The sequence below is a fragment of the Acanthisitta chloris genome, unplaced genomic scaffold (genome assembly GCF_000695815.1).
Source record: "Acanthisitta chloris isolate BGI_N310 unplaced genomic scaffold, ASM69581v1 scaffold2068, whole genome shotgun sequence".
In the NCBI taxonomy this organism is placed as follows: domain Eukaryota; kingdom Metazoa; phylum Chordata; class Aves; order Passeriformes; family Acanthisittidae; genus Acanthisitta; species Acanthisitta chloris.
In genome coordinates this window covers 55498-71367 of record NW_008686267.1, presented here as the reverse complement: position 1 = coordinate 71367, position 15870 = coordinate 55498, and the positions used below count along the sequence as shown (strand labels likewise).

General features: G+C 48.1%; 1 protein-coding gene across 1 annotated transcript in view; it reads right to left on the bottom strand.

Moving 5' to 3' along the window:
* VAV2 (vav 2 guanine nucleotide exchange factor) overlaps positions 1-15870 on the bottom strand; it is a gene marked incomplete at its 5' end in the record, with an annotated part of 47722 nt that overhangs the window by 1203 nt on the left and 30649 nt on the right. The window contains 17 exons of the mRNA XM_009080045.1: positions 2915-3038; positions 3128-3215; positions 3331-3447; positions 4128-4180; positions 4788-4862; positions 5068-5195; positions 6131-6152; positions 6498-6514; positions 6781-6869; positions 6984-7085; positions 7605-7714; positions 8834-8966; positions 9228-9313; positions 10507-10593; positions 13200-13268; positions 13857-13952; positions 15229-15328. Of these exons, the coding sequence (XP_009078293.1) occupies positions 2915-3038; positions 3128-3215; positions 3331-3447; positions 4128-4180; positions 4788-4862; positions 5068-5195; positions 6131-6152; positions 6498-6514; positions 6781-6869; positions 6984-7085; positions 7605-7714; positions 8834-8966; positions 9228-9313; positions 10507-10593; positions 13200-13268; positions 13857-13952; positions 15229-15328 (1496 nt within the window). The remainder of the gene's footprint in view (positions 1-2914; positions 3039-3127; positions 3216-3330; positions 3448-4127; positions 4181-4787; positions 4863-5067; positions 5196-6130; positions 6153-6497; positions 6515-6780; positions 6870-6983; positions 7086-7604; positions 7715-8833; positions 8967-9227; positions 9314-10506; positions 10594-13199; positions 13269-13856; positions 13953-15228; positions 15329-15870) is intronic.

Sequence of the window (15870 nt, the reverse complement as noted above, 5' to 3'; positions counted from 1 at the left end):
CTGCTGGGCTTTGAACAGCTCTATGGGCTTGGGAAGTTCCTCTCTGATGGCCAGGAGAGTCCAGGAGGGGTTTGGTGGGGATCACTGAGGTGAAGGGCACTTTTGTGAGGTGGTTAAAGAAGGAAGAATTTCATAGGAATACATAATCATGGAAAAATCCTGTTCCACTCTCAATATCAGGTCTGGCTGCTGCACAGCTCCCAGCACCTGATGGAACCACCTTGACAAAAGACTATGCAAATCAACTTGGATTTAAGCTTCTCCAAAAAAATTGAGTTATATGGAACCACCTTGACAAAAGACTATGCTTCTCCAAAAAAATTGAGTTACTGGGTTTGGATTCTCCTAGAGATGCTGAGCAAATCCTGTATGCTTTGCCATGAGGAGGAACAAGCTGCTAACCTGGATCCTCCCTGCTCCTGTCCCTGGCAGGGAAAAGCCAGGGCCCTAGGAAACTTGGTCCCATTACAGATCAAAAGACAAAGCTCCCTGCAAAACCTAATGCTGACCAAGGGCTTGTGATGAGAAGGATGACCCCATGAGCCATCCCAGGACCTCTGTCAGCACTGGTTTGGCCCCAGCACCATGGATCTCCATCACTTCAGGCAGGGGATGCTCAAGGGAAGCACAAGGAGGAGCAGCAGTGAAGGGGAAAGGCAGGGGCAGTGCTCAGCATCCCTGCCCCAGGGTCTGGGCAGGGGGAGAAAGGCTGGAGAGCAACAGTGGGAGGTATGGGATGGGCAGAGGAGGAGAAAAATGCACTTCCTCTGAAGTTTGCAAAAAAACCTCATCCTGAAGGGACACTGTGCTTCAGTGAAGGTCCCATCTTTGTCCCAGATCTCCAAGGATTAACTTCAGTTTTAAAAGTTTGCAAACCGAGGTTGAACTAAGTTTGAGGAAAAGCTTTGCCCAGGTTTCCAGCTCTTGGGATGAAAGGAGATGAGGATGGCAGTGGAGATGATCCAGACACACAATGTGCAATCACTGGAGGGCTTGTCCCTCCTGGCCAGGCAGCCAGGCTGGAGAACAGAATGAAAATCACTGCAGCTTTGAGCTCTTTCATCAGGAGCTTGCTCAGAGCCCACTGCTACACAGATTACTTTCTGCAATACCTTCTATGCAGTGAAAGGATCCCAAATTCCCCAAGTTATGCTCTAATATACTGAAGAGTTAAGTGATCTTCCCAAACACAGCATCAAGGCAGGCATCTGTGGCTTTGCTGATGATTTTGCCTGCTCAGCCTAAAGAAAAGACTGAAAGATAAAAGCTTAAACAGGAAGAAACAAACTGGCAGGATTTTGCTCTGATCTCTGCCCAACTGGGAGGATGACACCAGCCTGTAATGCTTTAAATCAATGGGGTTCAAAGGCCAGGGCACCACTGCACTCTCTGCAGGGAGACTGAGCCCCAAGACACATCTGGCAGCAACTCCTCAGCAAACGGCTCCTGAGCAGCCTCAGATATCAGAGCTCAAAACTTGCTGGACACTGAGATGTTCTCCTTGAGAACAAGGAGGAATGGACTGGGAAACTGTGTGATGCCAATGCTCGTTCAGTGAAACACACAGGATAAGCAGGTCGAGCTTGAAGTACATCATGAGATCCCAATGTGCTAGATTCACTTTTTTTGCTAATTTTAGCCCCTTTTCTCAAATAGAAACTCCATCTTCTCCCTGCCTTTATTCTGGGGAGAGGGGAGAGTGAGTTTTGCTCCCAGCCAAGCTATGGTTAATTAACTTATTTCCAGGCTGTGCCCCAGGGCAGCACTGGGGACCCCCTGACCTGCCTGTGGGGATGGAGGGACAGCAGGGACCCTGCAGGTCCCATCGGCGATGGCTTTCAAGCTGGGGATGGTGGCAGGTCTCTCCAGCAGGGAGAGGCACTGGTACCTGACCAGAAGGGACTGGAGGAGCTCTGAGAAGAAAAGTTGAGGCCCTGAGGACTGAGAAAAGAAAAGTTGTAGGAAGCGCAGGAGGCTGCAAAGAGGTTAGAGAGAAACAGAAAGAGGCAGAACACGCATTAAAAAGGAAATTAAAAGAAATATTATAATGCACAATGCTTTAAAAGCTGATGGAGAAATACAGGGCAAAGCATGCAGAGGTCTTGTGCAGAGGCTTGGAGCTGGGACAGCTGTCAGAAGGTCTGGTCACAGCCCCACAGCCAGTGTCGGGGCTCAAAATTCACCCTAGAGTTGTATTTCATGTGAAAGGATATTTAATCAACTTTTAAAACCTATCATCCTTTGGTATTCTTTTCAAATATACCATGGAAAAAGATTTTAAATGCATTTTCCCACACAAAGTAGTTAATTCTGCACTCAGGCTGTTGGACAAAGCAGAACATTTTGCACTACTGCACATTTTGTTTTCTATTTTGATTTTTTTTGCTTTCTTTTAGGCACAGACTTACCATTTCACCCATCATCTCCATTAAAGGAGTCCCACTGGGATTCAAACCATCTCAAGTCACACTGGAACTGGATCCATTAAAACACATGCACAAAAAAAACTCATGTGGGCAGGTAAGACATGATAAATCCCACTAAATGAGTATCACATCCCTGTTCCCAGTGAATGGGATGCCCTGGAAAGACCTGGAAGGACCAGGGGGTGGCAAACCACCCCTGAGAACAGGGTGAAAAGCTACAGGAGAAGAATCAGCCTCTCCCAGAACAATCTCTTTCTTGCTTAGAGATGTAGTGCCAGAGAGCCCCAGCTTGGGAGAGACCCCACCACCTCCTGTGGGACACATCCTCACAATGCCACCAGTCAAGCAGAAGTCTTATTTGCAAACTAAGCAACTCAAGTTCTACAGCAAGGCTATAAATCCCTTCGTCCAGACAGTGCTCCTCCACCTGGCTGGTGTAGGGTGAGTTTTTCCATCACAAGTTTAAGAGTGCCCAAGCTGAGTTTTACCTGGAGAGCGGGTGAAGGTCCTGGAGGTAGAGCGCTCCCGAGATTTGTAAGGGTATTTCAGAGTCGTGTCCAGCTGCTTGAAGCTCTCCTTCAAGGAGTGGCTCTGGTAGTACTCAACCAGCTCCTAGGAAGGAGGAAGTATCAGGCTGTCTCTGCCATGCACTGTGATTTGCAGGGACACTGCACACATTTAAAGGGGCTACAAAAACCTACCAGCAAACTTTCAAACTTCTTGGCTTCCGTGATGTGAATCCAGTTGTCCTTCTCCACCACCTTGATGTGCTTCACCTCCTCGTTGAACCTGCAAACAGCAGCAAAGGCACTCAAGAAAAAATAGTCATGTACTCCAGCCTTGGCTCATCCTCGATGAGTGAGAAATACTCAATTATTAAGCTAATAAATGAAGTATTACTCACTTAATACTGATGGCAAAGCGCTCAGCCTCAGCTGGTCGCTCCCGGATCAGGTAGGTGCCGCTGACGTGAGACTTGAGCAGGTTGTCTGTCTGCTGCCTCTCCATGTTCCCTGCAAACCTGGGCCCAGAGGTTAATTAATTAATGTAATTAATTGAAATGAATGCCTATCTTTAAATAGGCATGCTTTGGAGAAAGATATGCATCTTTCTTTAAAGAGAAGGCAGGTAGAGAAACAGGTCTCATCCAAAGCATCATGAGCAGGGAGAAAAATGTCCTGAGATATACAAGCAGCTGCTCAGCCACTGAACTGTGTGTGAGCAATGCTGAGTGTAACCTCTTCCCTTTGAAGTGCCTGACAGCTAGAAAATCCCCAATTGGGAATCAGTCCCCAGGTTAATGAGGCTTCAGCATGAGTTGGGGAGTGAAGATGATTTATATCCATGAGTTTGCAAACTTGGCTGGAGCTGGAGGGAAGGAGCAGGAGGCAAACCAAGTGCAGACTCTCCCACCAAGGCAGGAATTGCTTCCTTCCTCCCAAGCCTATTTTCTGGGCATCGAAAATGAGAAGAGAAATCAGCATCTCTCTTTTAGCCTCTGATCCTCTTCATCAGTGAACGAATCCCAACAGCTTCTGCCAGAGCTGCACCAGGTTTCAACACCCAAACACCACTGTGGTAACCACCCAGTGGCCATGGGGCACTGCTAGTCTGCACTCAGAATTCCTTACTGGAGTGGATTCCTGACCAAGTAACAACCAAAAGGCAAGGTCAGTTTATCTTTACGGCCAGAGGACTCACCACGGGTACGCTGTGTAGTCAATCTCCCGAGAGGGTGGTCGGCTGTTGGGAGGCTGCAAAGACACAGAATTTCTTATTAGTGATGAGCCAGCAGCTCATCAGGCTGTGGATCACGTGTAAGATGCTCCTCTCCACGGGAGGGTTCTGTCTGCCAAGCCATTCCTGGATTATTGGCTTGGGCAGTGGAGGGCAGTGTTGTAGCTGAGCATTTCCCTCTCAGCCTCCCAGCTGGGATGAGCAGACTGCACCTTTTCATTTACCTTGAGTGGGTTTTAGTTGGGAAGCAGCTGACAATACTACAGAAAACAGCTAAAAACAATTAGAATAAATCAAGTAGGATTTTCCTGCACTGTGCTTAATCTTTTGAGTACTCTGCTCCAGAGACAGCCCAGCAGAGGAGGAACAGAGTCTGGACCTGGGCACACCAACCCAAACCTGAGGAACAGGGTTGAGACCAAGCTGATCAGACATCTGCAACCATGGGATGAAGGATCTACCTCCTCACTAATTCAGCTACAGTAAAGGCCTCATTGAAGGTTTACTGGAAGGACCAAAGTCTCAAGCTGAAAAAGTGACAGGGACCATCAAAGCAGCACCTCCTGTGACAGCCCCACAACCTGCCTGGCACTCCCAATCCATCTCCTCCTCTTTGGCACTTACCCTGGCATCCACTGGGCAGGGCTTTACTGATGAGCTGGGAAAATAACCCGACTTCTTCGTCTGCAGCAGCCGTCCCTGCAAAGCCAAGTTGGGCATCAGACTGGGACATGCATGTGGAGCACTGGTTTTACTGTGCAGGGATGGGGACAGGCTCCAAAGTGCCTCTGAATCCCCAGCACACCCCTGTGCTCTGGCAAAGTTCACAAATAAAAGAGACAATGCAAAAGACACTGGATTGAAACTTCACAGGAGTTTGTTTCCTAAGGGGAATTTCTCTCACCTCCCACCACGGTGAGTCGGGGTCCCCCCTCAGCAGCTCGATCACATCCCCAATTTGAAAGGTCAGCACTGGCTTCCCAGGGGGTGCTGGGTTTCCATGGTAATTCTGAACTGCTACCATTTTAGGACCTGGGAGAGAAGCAAAGGAGTTTCATCACTGAGTCCCTATTCAATAAACCCAATCCAAAACTACCCTTCCTGAAGCCTTTTGGTCCTTATCCTATGAGCCACAAACCCAGTGGCACCAGCAGGTAGGAGCTGGGGGCAGAAAGAGTGAAAGCAGAAAGGAACAGTGCCCACACTGAATGTTCTTGGCTCTTGCATTACATGGATGATTGAGCTCCCTGAGCAAAAATAAACCCATGAAGGACCAAGCCCAGCCAAAGCTCCAACTCCCAGCCCTGCACCTGGATTTGGGCCTCACCAAGGTAGACAGGCTCTCCCCAGGCTGTGCCTGGCTGGCACCAAACCCCAGTAGGCTCAGTGGTGGCACCACGATTGCAAAAGGGACCAGCAGTGACACCCATGATTGCAAAAGGGACCAGCAAACACTCAGCTGCCACTGAATGTCAGCTGGACCTGGGACTCAAACACCCCTGGAGCTCCCAGTCAAAGTCCAGTTGTCTCGCCAACAACTGCACATTAAATAAGCTTCCCCAACTGCACTGAAACCACAGTGTTTGTCTTCAAAATGCTTCCCCACTTCAGCCTCTCCCTGCCCAGCAAGAGCGCTCTGTGCTTGCTCTTTTTTTTTTTTTTTAACCACCAATTTGATTCAGGTTTCTTTCTGCCAGACTTGGCTTTCCTTCCCTCAGAGAAAGCACAAAAACAAATTGTTCTTCTCCTTCGAGCCAGAGCACAGGCAGGTCAAGCCCAGAGGTCTGTCCAGGATAGTTTTAAGCAAAGAAAGATAAAAAAACGACTGTTTTTTAAAAACAAGACTCTTCTGGAGCTACTAATGCTCCTTTCTGGAAGGAGCTTCCCCTCCCACACATGAGGACACTAGCAGCCACCATCAAGACACTGTCTCTACTTGCCCTCCTGCAATACAGCAATGCTCTTACCAGGTCCAGCACTCAGTGAATCCTGCAAAGAAAGAGGAAAAAGTCCCTGTGAGGACACAGCAGTCTCAATTCTCTCCATGAGCACCCACCCAAAACCCTTTCCTGAAACCTCCCTGGTACTCCCCAGCCCATGGTGCTTGTCATAGTTGGGTGCTGGCACCACCCAAGGGCTGTGGGACTGCATAAACTGGGCCAGTTTTAGGCTGGAGATGAGACTATCAGTCTCCAGTCCAGACCCACAGGTAACTGGGACTTTCTGAGACCAGTGCTGGCTCTTCCCATGAGCTGCCCACACCTGGATTAGGCAAGGATACAGGCTCTGCCTAAAGCAGAGGATAGTGAAGAAAAGTGCCATCAAACAACATACCTGGTCTGCTGAAGAACCTGCATGAGAAATGGTGAAATAAGTGGTTAATTTAACAAGCAACAAAACCCATTTTCTGTTTCTCTTGACGTTGTAATTATCAATAAACCAACATCAGTGCATTAACTTGATGGAGTAAACCCAAAGCAGAGGTGGGGTCACTTGAGCCATTATTGCTCTGCACTGCAGATTTTTTATGCATTAACAAACATTAGTGCTTTATAGAGCAAATCTGTCAGATCATTCATGTGCAGCAACAAGCTGCTCTCCATCTGAAACAACTCACCAATCTTGCAGGGAGGAATGATCTCCAAGCACTCCTTATGAGCACCTGCTCCACATTTGGGACAAAGATAGCCCTGGTAGAAGGTTCCTCTGAAAAAAAAAAAAAAAAAAAAAAAGTCAGAAAGTCCTAATCCAGCCTCAGCCTTGAGATTTTCATCCCATGTTTTAATGCTGATGCAGAACAGCTGGAAGGTTGTTGCTCACCTCAGGAACATCCTGCAGGCTTTGCAATTGGTTGTCTTCTCAAATGTGTACATCTGAAAGTTATGGTGATTTGCATTGGCTTTCTCTGGTTTTATGTTGGACCTAAGGGAAAGGACCAGGGGGTTATCAACCTGTCCCTACAAGCAGCTCTTTGCATTTCAGTCAAAGCCTGGAAACCACAGTAGGGTTGGACTCAATGATCTTTGAGGTCTTTTCCAATCCAGTTAATTCTATGATAGAAATGAAATCAAATTTGGGACAACAGTCAAGGATTTGGCCTGCCTGAGTCAATCATAAGCCCAGACCTACCAGTGTGGGACAAGCCTTGAGCACTCCCAGGGATGGAGCAGCCACAGCTTCTCAGGACAACCTGTGCCAGTGCCTCAGCACCCTCACAGGGTAGAATTTCCTCCCAGTATCCAATCTCAATTTCAGAGATGCACTGCCCACAGTGGGGACACTAAGGGTAGATGGTTTCAAGCTCCCTTTGCACAGGGACTCATCCAGCAAGTCCACAAGAGCTTCCCCATCACAGGCTTTGCTATCGGAGCTTGTCTCCAGTGCCCTGATGGTCCAAGACACTTTCCCCCATGCTTGGGAACTGCACCCAGGGATGCTCACATTGCCATTTCAAACTGCTCCATCCACTTCCTCTTCATCTCCTCTGTCTTGCAGAAGAACTGGAAGCCCTGCTTCCCCTGGAGGTGGATTAGGTAGAAGCCATATGACCACTGCAAGAGAAAACAAGAGCATTGATCCCACTGTGCTCCCAACACCTGAGCAAAACACACCACATTTGTACTCAGGCACCTCAGTAACTGCTCTCAGTGCCTTCCCCTGCCCCTTGCCTGAGCCTCACACAGGTAACAGCAGGGAAGGAGGAAGAAGAGCTCCCTGTTTCCCTAACACATCACAGCTAACGATGCCTGAACCGTCTTGGTGCTGTGCACTTGGACCGAATAGGATTTTGTGGTGGCAGATGAGAGAACCCAGATTTTTCTGCTCCACTGGATCCTCCCCAGCCGTTGTATCTCTCTGCTGACAGCAACTGACAGCCCAGGAGGAACATCTGACCTGCTCACAGCACATATGCTCAGCCTGTCTCATTACAACACCACACAGAAACACATGAGAGAAAAGTGGGTGCTTTGCTTACCATTTTTCCATGAGACTAGAAAGCATAGGAGCAAAGTGGAAACATATTTCATTAACACACAAAGCCAGCAGCATTTCTTCAGCAGCCAAGTGGCAAAATTGGCTATTCTTACCCCAATGTCCCTTATCCCATCTGTACAATAGCTCTTCCCATGGCATTTAAGTGGATTAAGCTAATGGAGCACTGCTAAAGCAATAGTTGGGAGGTTTTTCCTTCATGGCTGCAGACTGAGCCTCAAACCACCAGCAAAATGGTGTTCCTGTGGTGCTCTGAGTGCCAGTTTTGGCAGGCTGATGTGCAGTGCTCATGCTGCCTTTCCAGGCTCCTCCACCCCACAGCTCATGGGAGAGAGAGCAGCCGGGTGGACCTTCCCTCCCTCCCTGCTCTCCTCTCCTCCCCATCTGACGTTTTCTCCCTGACAGTGGGCCAGAAAGTAGGGAGCAGCTTCCTCCCTCCCAACTCCAACCATCTCAGCCTCCTCAGGGTTGTTTTGCAAGGATGGAGGTCAAGGATGCAGCCCAGCCCCACATTAATAAACATTTCCCAACACTCTGTAAGGCTGCCCTGAAAGCTGAGCATTTATTTTCCAGCTTTTTAGCAAGCTCTGTTTCTATTTTAAAAGGCTAATGGGAATGTACTACCCTGAAACAGCTCCAAAATGCTCTCCAGCAGAGCTAATCCTTGAGCCACCTACCTTCTTAATGTCCTTGTTATTCATGGGATCATCAGTCATCTTGTGGAAGAGCAGCTCAATAATTTCTTTCAGCTCATAATTGTATCCTTTCCTTTTGCAGACGATCACCACTTTATCAAATAAAAATAAATACCTGCCCAAAGCAAGAAAGTAAACAAACAACCCTGTCAAACACCTCATTAGAGTCCTCATCCAAGGAGAAGGATTTGGAAAGCTCTGCAGAGCTTCCCAGAAACAGCTGCTCAATGCTTAGAGCCTGCTGTGATTTCACATTGACGGTGGGTTCGGTCAGTGAATGTCCAGGCAATAATTAAACAAATGAGCTCAAGGAAAATTGCCAAAATGAAGGCACATTTAGTCTGGAAACCCTTCTGAGTTGCTGTTGCTCACTCACCTGTCCTGCTTGGTGTGGTTGACTATGGAGCGAACCTTCAGCTCCCCATCGATCTTCGGCCTCCCAAACTCCTCCAGCTTCACTTGCTGCAGAAAGCAAAGCAGGGCTGAGATCCACACCCAAGACTGGCAAGATGCTTTGGAGAGGAACCCCAAAGTTGCCCAGATGGTATGGCATACTGGAGACAACCCAATAACCCTGCATTGATCTGCTGAAGCTCCTGGGAACCTCTTCACCCTCACCAAGAGGAGGGAGGATGCACCCAAGGGGAGCCTAAGGATGCTCCAAAAGGAGCCTGCACATGATCACAGGACCATGGGAAAACTCTGATGCTCCAGCACTGGCATCCTAGGGTAAGGCTCAGCAGTCAAAGCATTTTTACAAGTTCTGAGGATCCCCAAAGCAACACCCCACCAAAATAAGCTATTTTTACAAAGGCTTCTACAATAATGAAGGATTTTGTCATCTGTTAAATAACCATCTATTACAAGTTCATTGTTTCTAAATGAAGTCAAGGCTTGGTGCCCTCAAATCCAGCACCCCTCTGGGAGCCCTTGGGTGGGCAGCCCCTGGCAGTTCTCTTCATTGGCCCTTTTGAAGCATCTCAGGTGTCAGCCCCTAAATTGCATTACCCCAGTGTAAAGCATGACAGCAGAACAGCTGCACCCAGAGCTGACCAGCCCTCCCCTCCCACACTCCAAAGAGTGGAAAAGCTCTTTAGCTTGAGGCTCTGCCATTGAATATCAAATTAATGGGCTTTTTCAGGGCTGAAGTGAGTGTTGGGCTGCACAGGGTCAGCTGAGGCACAGTAATAGGACTGAGTGTTTGATACCTCTAGAGTTTGGAGGGTGAGATTCTCCTTAAAATATCTGGTTGAGATTTGGGGGTTTAGATGTCATTACATGAGCCCTTATCCTCCACTTTCAGTTAACCTCTGTCCTCTTAACGGCAAAAGAAAACTCACTTTACACAAAAGACAGATAGTGGATTTGGGGAATTCTTGGGTCCTCCCCACATTAGTAAGATGAGAAAAAGCTGGAGAAACAGTTCCAGTCTAATAGCACCACAAGAAGTCACCCTCCATCACAGCCAAAGCAGCTCTGTGATGTAGTAACCACTTCTGGACCATCAACAAAACCACTCTAAGTGATGAGGGAGTGCCCAAATACATGGGGATAGCTCTTGGGTAGCACATCAGAATCACTAGTAATTGCACCAAAAAAAGGCAAATGTATTAATAATCAAACTAAATTGGATTCAAGAGGATTTCCTAACTTACCAGGTTTTCTATAGAGCTCTGAAATTCACTTATTTTCTTTAAAGTCTCTTTGTCCCTCTTCACTTCATTGATGTACATGGCCAAGTCCTTGAAAGAAAAGTGAGGACCGATTTTTATTTTCCAGATGACACTAGTACCTTACCTGAGCAGAACACACAGGAGCTTGGCTCCCCAAATCCCTCAGGACTCCAAGCAGGACTCCACAACAGTCTGGGACACCTTGTTGGTGCTTCAGCTGCTGAGCCAGGCAGGTGCTGCAATTTTTTCCATCTCCCAGAAGATGGCAATGCATGAACCCATGGCAATGTATGAATCCAGCACAGCACAGCACAGCACACTCAACCTGTGGCTTTTACCTGGTGAGAGCCTGAGCCAGGCAGCCCCTGCCTTGCACATCCAGCAGCATCCTTCCCTCCCAGCTTTCATCACCAGAATTCCCTTCATTCCCCTGGATATGAGAGCTGTAAGCCATTCTCTGCTGTCAAAACATCCATGTCTGTAACCTAACTGCCTTGGACACCTGACTCCACATGAACTGTGAACAGCACTTGACCTGGGTCTGACCCTCTCACTTCCAGTTCATCTCTCTGGGTGCTCCAGGTTGCACCCAAGCTGATGAGAGTGCTGGGATGCTCATACTGTCCTTCCTGGGGACACCCTATGACAGCATCCCATCCCCTCTGGGCTCCAACATGTCCCATCACACAAAGGCTATGCTGTGAAATGAGTAGATGATTGATGGAGGTTGTTCTGCCCTCAAAAACTCCTTGCTTACCCAAATTTTGACCCATCAAAGAGAAGGAATTCTATCCCTTCCACCAAAACAACTTCTTACACCATTCAGAGTGTATCTTCTGTGCCTGTTTGCTTTTTATTTGCTCTCTCCTTGTCCTCAACAACAGCTCTTGTCAACTTGGATTACATCTTAACATGGGATTTTTTTAAAGACATCCCCTCCAGGTCAGACCTTCCACAGCTTCCCAACAGAAGAAGGGTTAATCCCAGATGATAATCACATATCTACATGACAATACTTATAACATCACAAAACACCCCACTGGGCCCGTGGCAGGGATGGTGATGGAGAATGACAAAACCAAAAGCCTGAAGAAGCAGCATCCTCTGTCATGCTTTTTTTTTTGCTGAACAGGGCAAAGACAATCCCAGGATCAACTAGCACTTGGAACAACAATGTGCAAACGTGAGCTGTAGGATCTCACTGGGACCTGCCTTGTCCCCATCACCAGGGGCTCAGTTCTGTGTTCTCAGGCAGAAGGTTGGTACCTGCACCAAATATCCCCAACCAGGAACAATTTTTTGGTGCAAATCCTGTCCTTGCTTTGTGCAAACAGCACAAAATAAGAGGGAATAGAATCCCTTTGGGAAACGTCATTCTATTCACCCCCTGCACAGCTCTCACCCCAGACAGCAGCAATGTCTGCAGCCTGCCAGCAGGGCAGAAAGAAAGGCTGGACTTGTGATGAAAAGCATCACTTGGAAGTTAAACCTTGGTTTACAGATCAATTAAAACCCAACTGAATGGCTTCTGCTGCCCCTACCGAGCCCACCCAATGTGGTGGAGAAGAGAGAAACCTCACTGATGGCTCTTGGTGGCTTCCTGCAAGAACAGCTGAGTCTGCAGCACAGCCAGAGCATACATACATTTATTTATCAGCAGTGGTGCTGGCAGTGCTGTATGATGAGGCCATAAGCAGAGCTCAACTGCTGTCACCAGGTTTAGCGTTCATCTAAGGCCACAGTGATGTGTTGTGCAGCAGCAGGCTGTGAATACAACGTCCTTCAAACAACCTTAACTCTAAAGTGACCCACATATCAGCTCTGGATTCCTGGGCTCACAGGGATAATGGGCTGGAAAGGTCACCCAACTTATGTAAGTGCCAGGAAACGCAGGGTCTGTACAAAAGCTGCGGCTCAGAGGGAGAAAACAAAGTGGGAAGAGCCCAGGGATGAATCCTGAGATGCCCTCCAGAGCAAAAACCTGGAGAATCCTCAAGTCAGATTCTGTTGACAATGGTCCCATGATGTGTGTGTGTGTGGGACACAGCCAAGTCAGAAAACATTTGGATGATTCTATGATCCTGTGATTCTATTTTTTGTTGCTGATGGTTTTCCTGAGAACTTGAGGCTTTCAGCTGAAAGCTCAAAATAACCCCCACTTTAAACAAAGCAAAATGTTGCCACCAGAAGTCTTCATTTGTAGAAAGAGCATTTTCCCCTTAATAAAAAAACATACTTGGATAAAAGGATTCCCACCTAGCACCTGGATAACAGCACACAGGGAATGCTCTGCACACACAGGCTCCCATTTCTGCAATACTCCCTGACTTGCTGATATGCCTGGAGTTCCTCCAGATCCCTCCTAGCAAAAGCAAGAGTGGAATCTGGCACGGCCTCGTTACACACAATAGCAATCAGTGCAAAGTCATAACTTGTCAACAAACACCAACTTCCCCAGCTGCCTCAGGAGAAAGACAGCAGCGATGAACAGAGATCTGCTGCGAAGCAATCGCATCAAATGGCAATCAATACACACATGTGAGTCCAAAAGGAGGAGGCACTGCCTTCCCTCAGGCTGTTGGATGGGTTTTCCACCCAAGTTTTTGCTTTACAGAGCAGAGGGATCCTGAGTTTGCTGTACCTCAAGCCCCAATGCTGCTCTCATCCCCACCTACCTGCATTGCCTCCAGAGCCTCCTTCAGCTGTTGCTTCTCTGGTCGGTCTGAGGAATGGCTGAGCAGCTCCTGCAAATGTATAAATAAATAAAAATAAGAGTTTGGATATGCTAGGAAAGCTGCCCAGACTCTGCCTGCACCAGGCAGGCTCTGACCCATGGGCCATGGTTGCCTGCTGTCAGGGTGGTGTCAAGGATGCCTGGGTGACAACAGGGATGCCTGGGTGACAGCAAGGATGTCTGGAAGATGGCAGAGATTCCTGGGAAGTGGCAGGGATGCCTGGGAAGTGGCAAGGATTCCAGGCCAGGAGGCTGTGGCCATAGGACAGGGAACACACCAAGTGGCTGGTGCTCGAGAGATCTGTTACACAGAGTTGACGGGAGGAATTTCACACATAATCAGATTATATGCAGCTTATTTTATATTCATTAACTGCCTCTCGTGGCTAACAAGTGCAGAATTACCCTAGGTCACCATACTTTAAAAGACAGCACAAATATTATGTCGTGTTAAGTAGCTCTAGTAATTATTTCATTTGAAGGGGAAAAAACCCAACCCTCCCTCTGCATTTAGCAATGATTTGCTCTCCACTGAAAGAGCTGAAAGAGGCTACATGAGGGTGGCAGCTGGAGAGAAGTGCTGATGTGAAACACTTACTTTTAACAGGAGATGATATTTCAAAACTCTTTGCATTGGAACCACCAGCAGATCTTGCAATTTGAATTTCCCATCCTGGACCTTTAGCGTGCACTCCTAGTAAAGAGATCAACAAAATCAGCTGCGAAAAACAACAGCTCTCCATCCAAAAAAGCCTCTAGTGTCCTGTGGCTGTTTGTTTGTCTTCTGTAAACTCAGTTCTGATGCTCATGGGCTTGTGGTCCCTGCAGTCACCCAGTCAATGCCAGAACTCCCACCACGGAGGTTATCAAGGAATAAAACACAGGGGCTGGACCCTGAAATACAAACATTCTCATTCAACTGAGCTACTCTACTAATGAGATACTGCTCATTAGGGGAGCACATGGAATGCTCCCAGACCTGGGGAAATGTCAAATGAAACACATTAGCTTCAGCCACCTCCTGGCTGGGCTGGAGTAATGTGGCTGATTTGTGAGGGGCTGGCAGTGAGCACGGAGCCAGTGGCTCTGGCGTAGTCCATGAGCATTAAGTCATTAGGATGAGCTAATGTGGTTCACAGGAAGTTTTTGCCACCGTTACCTTCATCCAGACCCATTTAAATAATGTGATTCAGCTGGCTGAGCCACCCCGTGTGCCTCGCCAGAGCTGCCACGAGGGAGCAACTGGATGCTACAGCCACTGGTTTGATACAAGACCCAGAGAACATGTTTGAAACAACCCTTAAATGCAGTTTTAGCCCTGAATTGGGTTGCTACTTTGGCCCAGAAAATCCCAAAGCGTTTGTGGAACGCGAGGTAACGTGTACAGACAGCCCAGCAAATTCCGATTAGCATCAAGACCAAAGCAGGAATTCAAGCTGGGGAAAAGCAGCAGCTCAAACAATGCATCCCTTCTGGGGCTCCTTTGATTCTCTTAATATCTGGATCAGCCCCTATTTACACTAAGCCTTTACACTGAGGAAGGAGGACAGGGCAGTAATCCTGGTGTTGGCCTGGGGACTTGTGCTCTCCTCTGATGCTGCTGGTGACCTCAGAAAGCCACGTGGCTCCTGGCTCGGGGGTACTTGGGGCCTTTGGGTCTCCCTGCATGATTCAAAGAACTTGTCCCAGCAAGTCCCACTCAAATAAAGTTACTAGCTTGGTTTAGTTTGGATAAACCTGGAGCAGGAAGGATAGAGTGTGTCCAGCAGAGAGATGAAGGGGCAAAGTGGGGATCAGGACAAAATATCCCCCAGCTCTGCTCCCTCTCCAGGCAGCACAGACTCACCCTCACATCTCTCCCCTCTTTTGCTCAATCAAACATTCCCAACACACATTCTTGGCTCCAGCAAGTCCTTCCAAAACCAGTGACAAGGGGGTTTGGCAGCACTTGGTCCCCTAGACCCGCTCACCTCCACCTTCTGCCGGACGTCCTCCCGGTTGGCAAGGAGGTGGTTGAGTGTGTTCTGGGCATATTCCATGTGGCTGCAGTACTTGCCATAAATCAGCAGCCTGGAAAGTGGGGGGGAAATCACAGATTTAATTGGAAGCACCTGCTGGACAGTTCTAACCTGTTGAAAAGGAGATATGTATGTGTATACAGTGAAAGGACAAGGCAAACAGCTATTCCTCCAGAACCAGCTGTTACTGCATGGCTTTTTAACACTTAAATCTTGAACATTTAAGCATTTAGAAGTTTCCAGAGCTGGAGCCTGTGGGGATGATTCAGCTCATGATGAGCAGAAGGGGCTGAGTGGCCAGAGGAGCCAATTTTCAGAGCTAGGATGGCTCATCCCTCCACTCTTGAGTGTGATGCATTGAACCACTGCTTCCCAAGAGTTCTGCTTTTGGAGCACCACAACAAGGCATGGAAACCCAGCTCCATGCTGAAAGACCTTCCCTAGACCAGGTTCCAGGGTGGCTCTCAAGAGGTAGCTGCATCCCAGGTATACTAGCACAAAGAGTTGTGGCCCCATCCCTGCCAGTTACCACCACCACCAGGGAAGCTGGAAAGGGACTTTTTACAAGGGCATGTAGTGACAGGAATGGGGAAC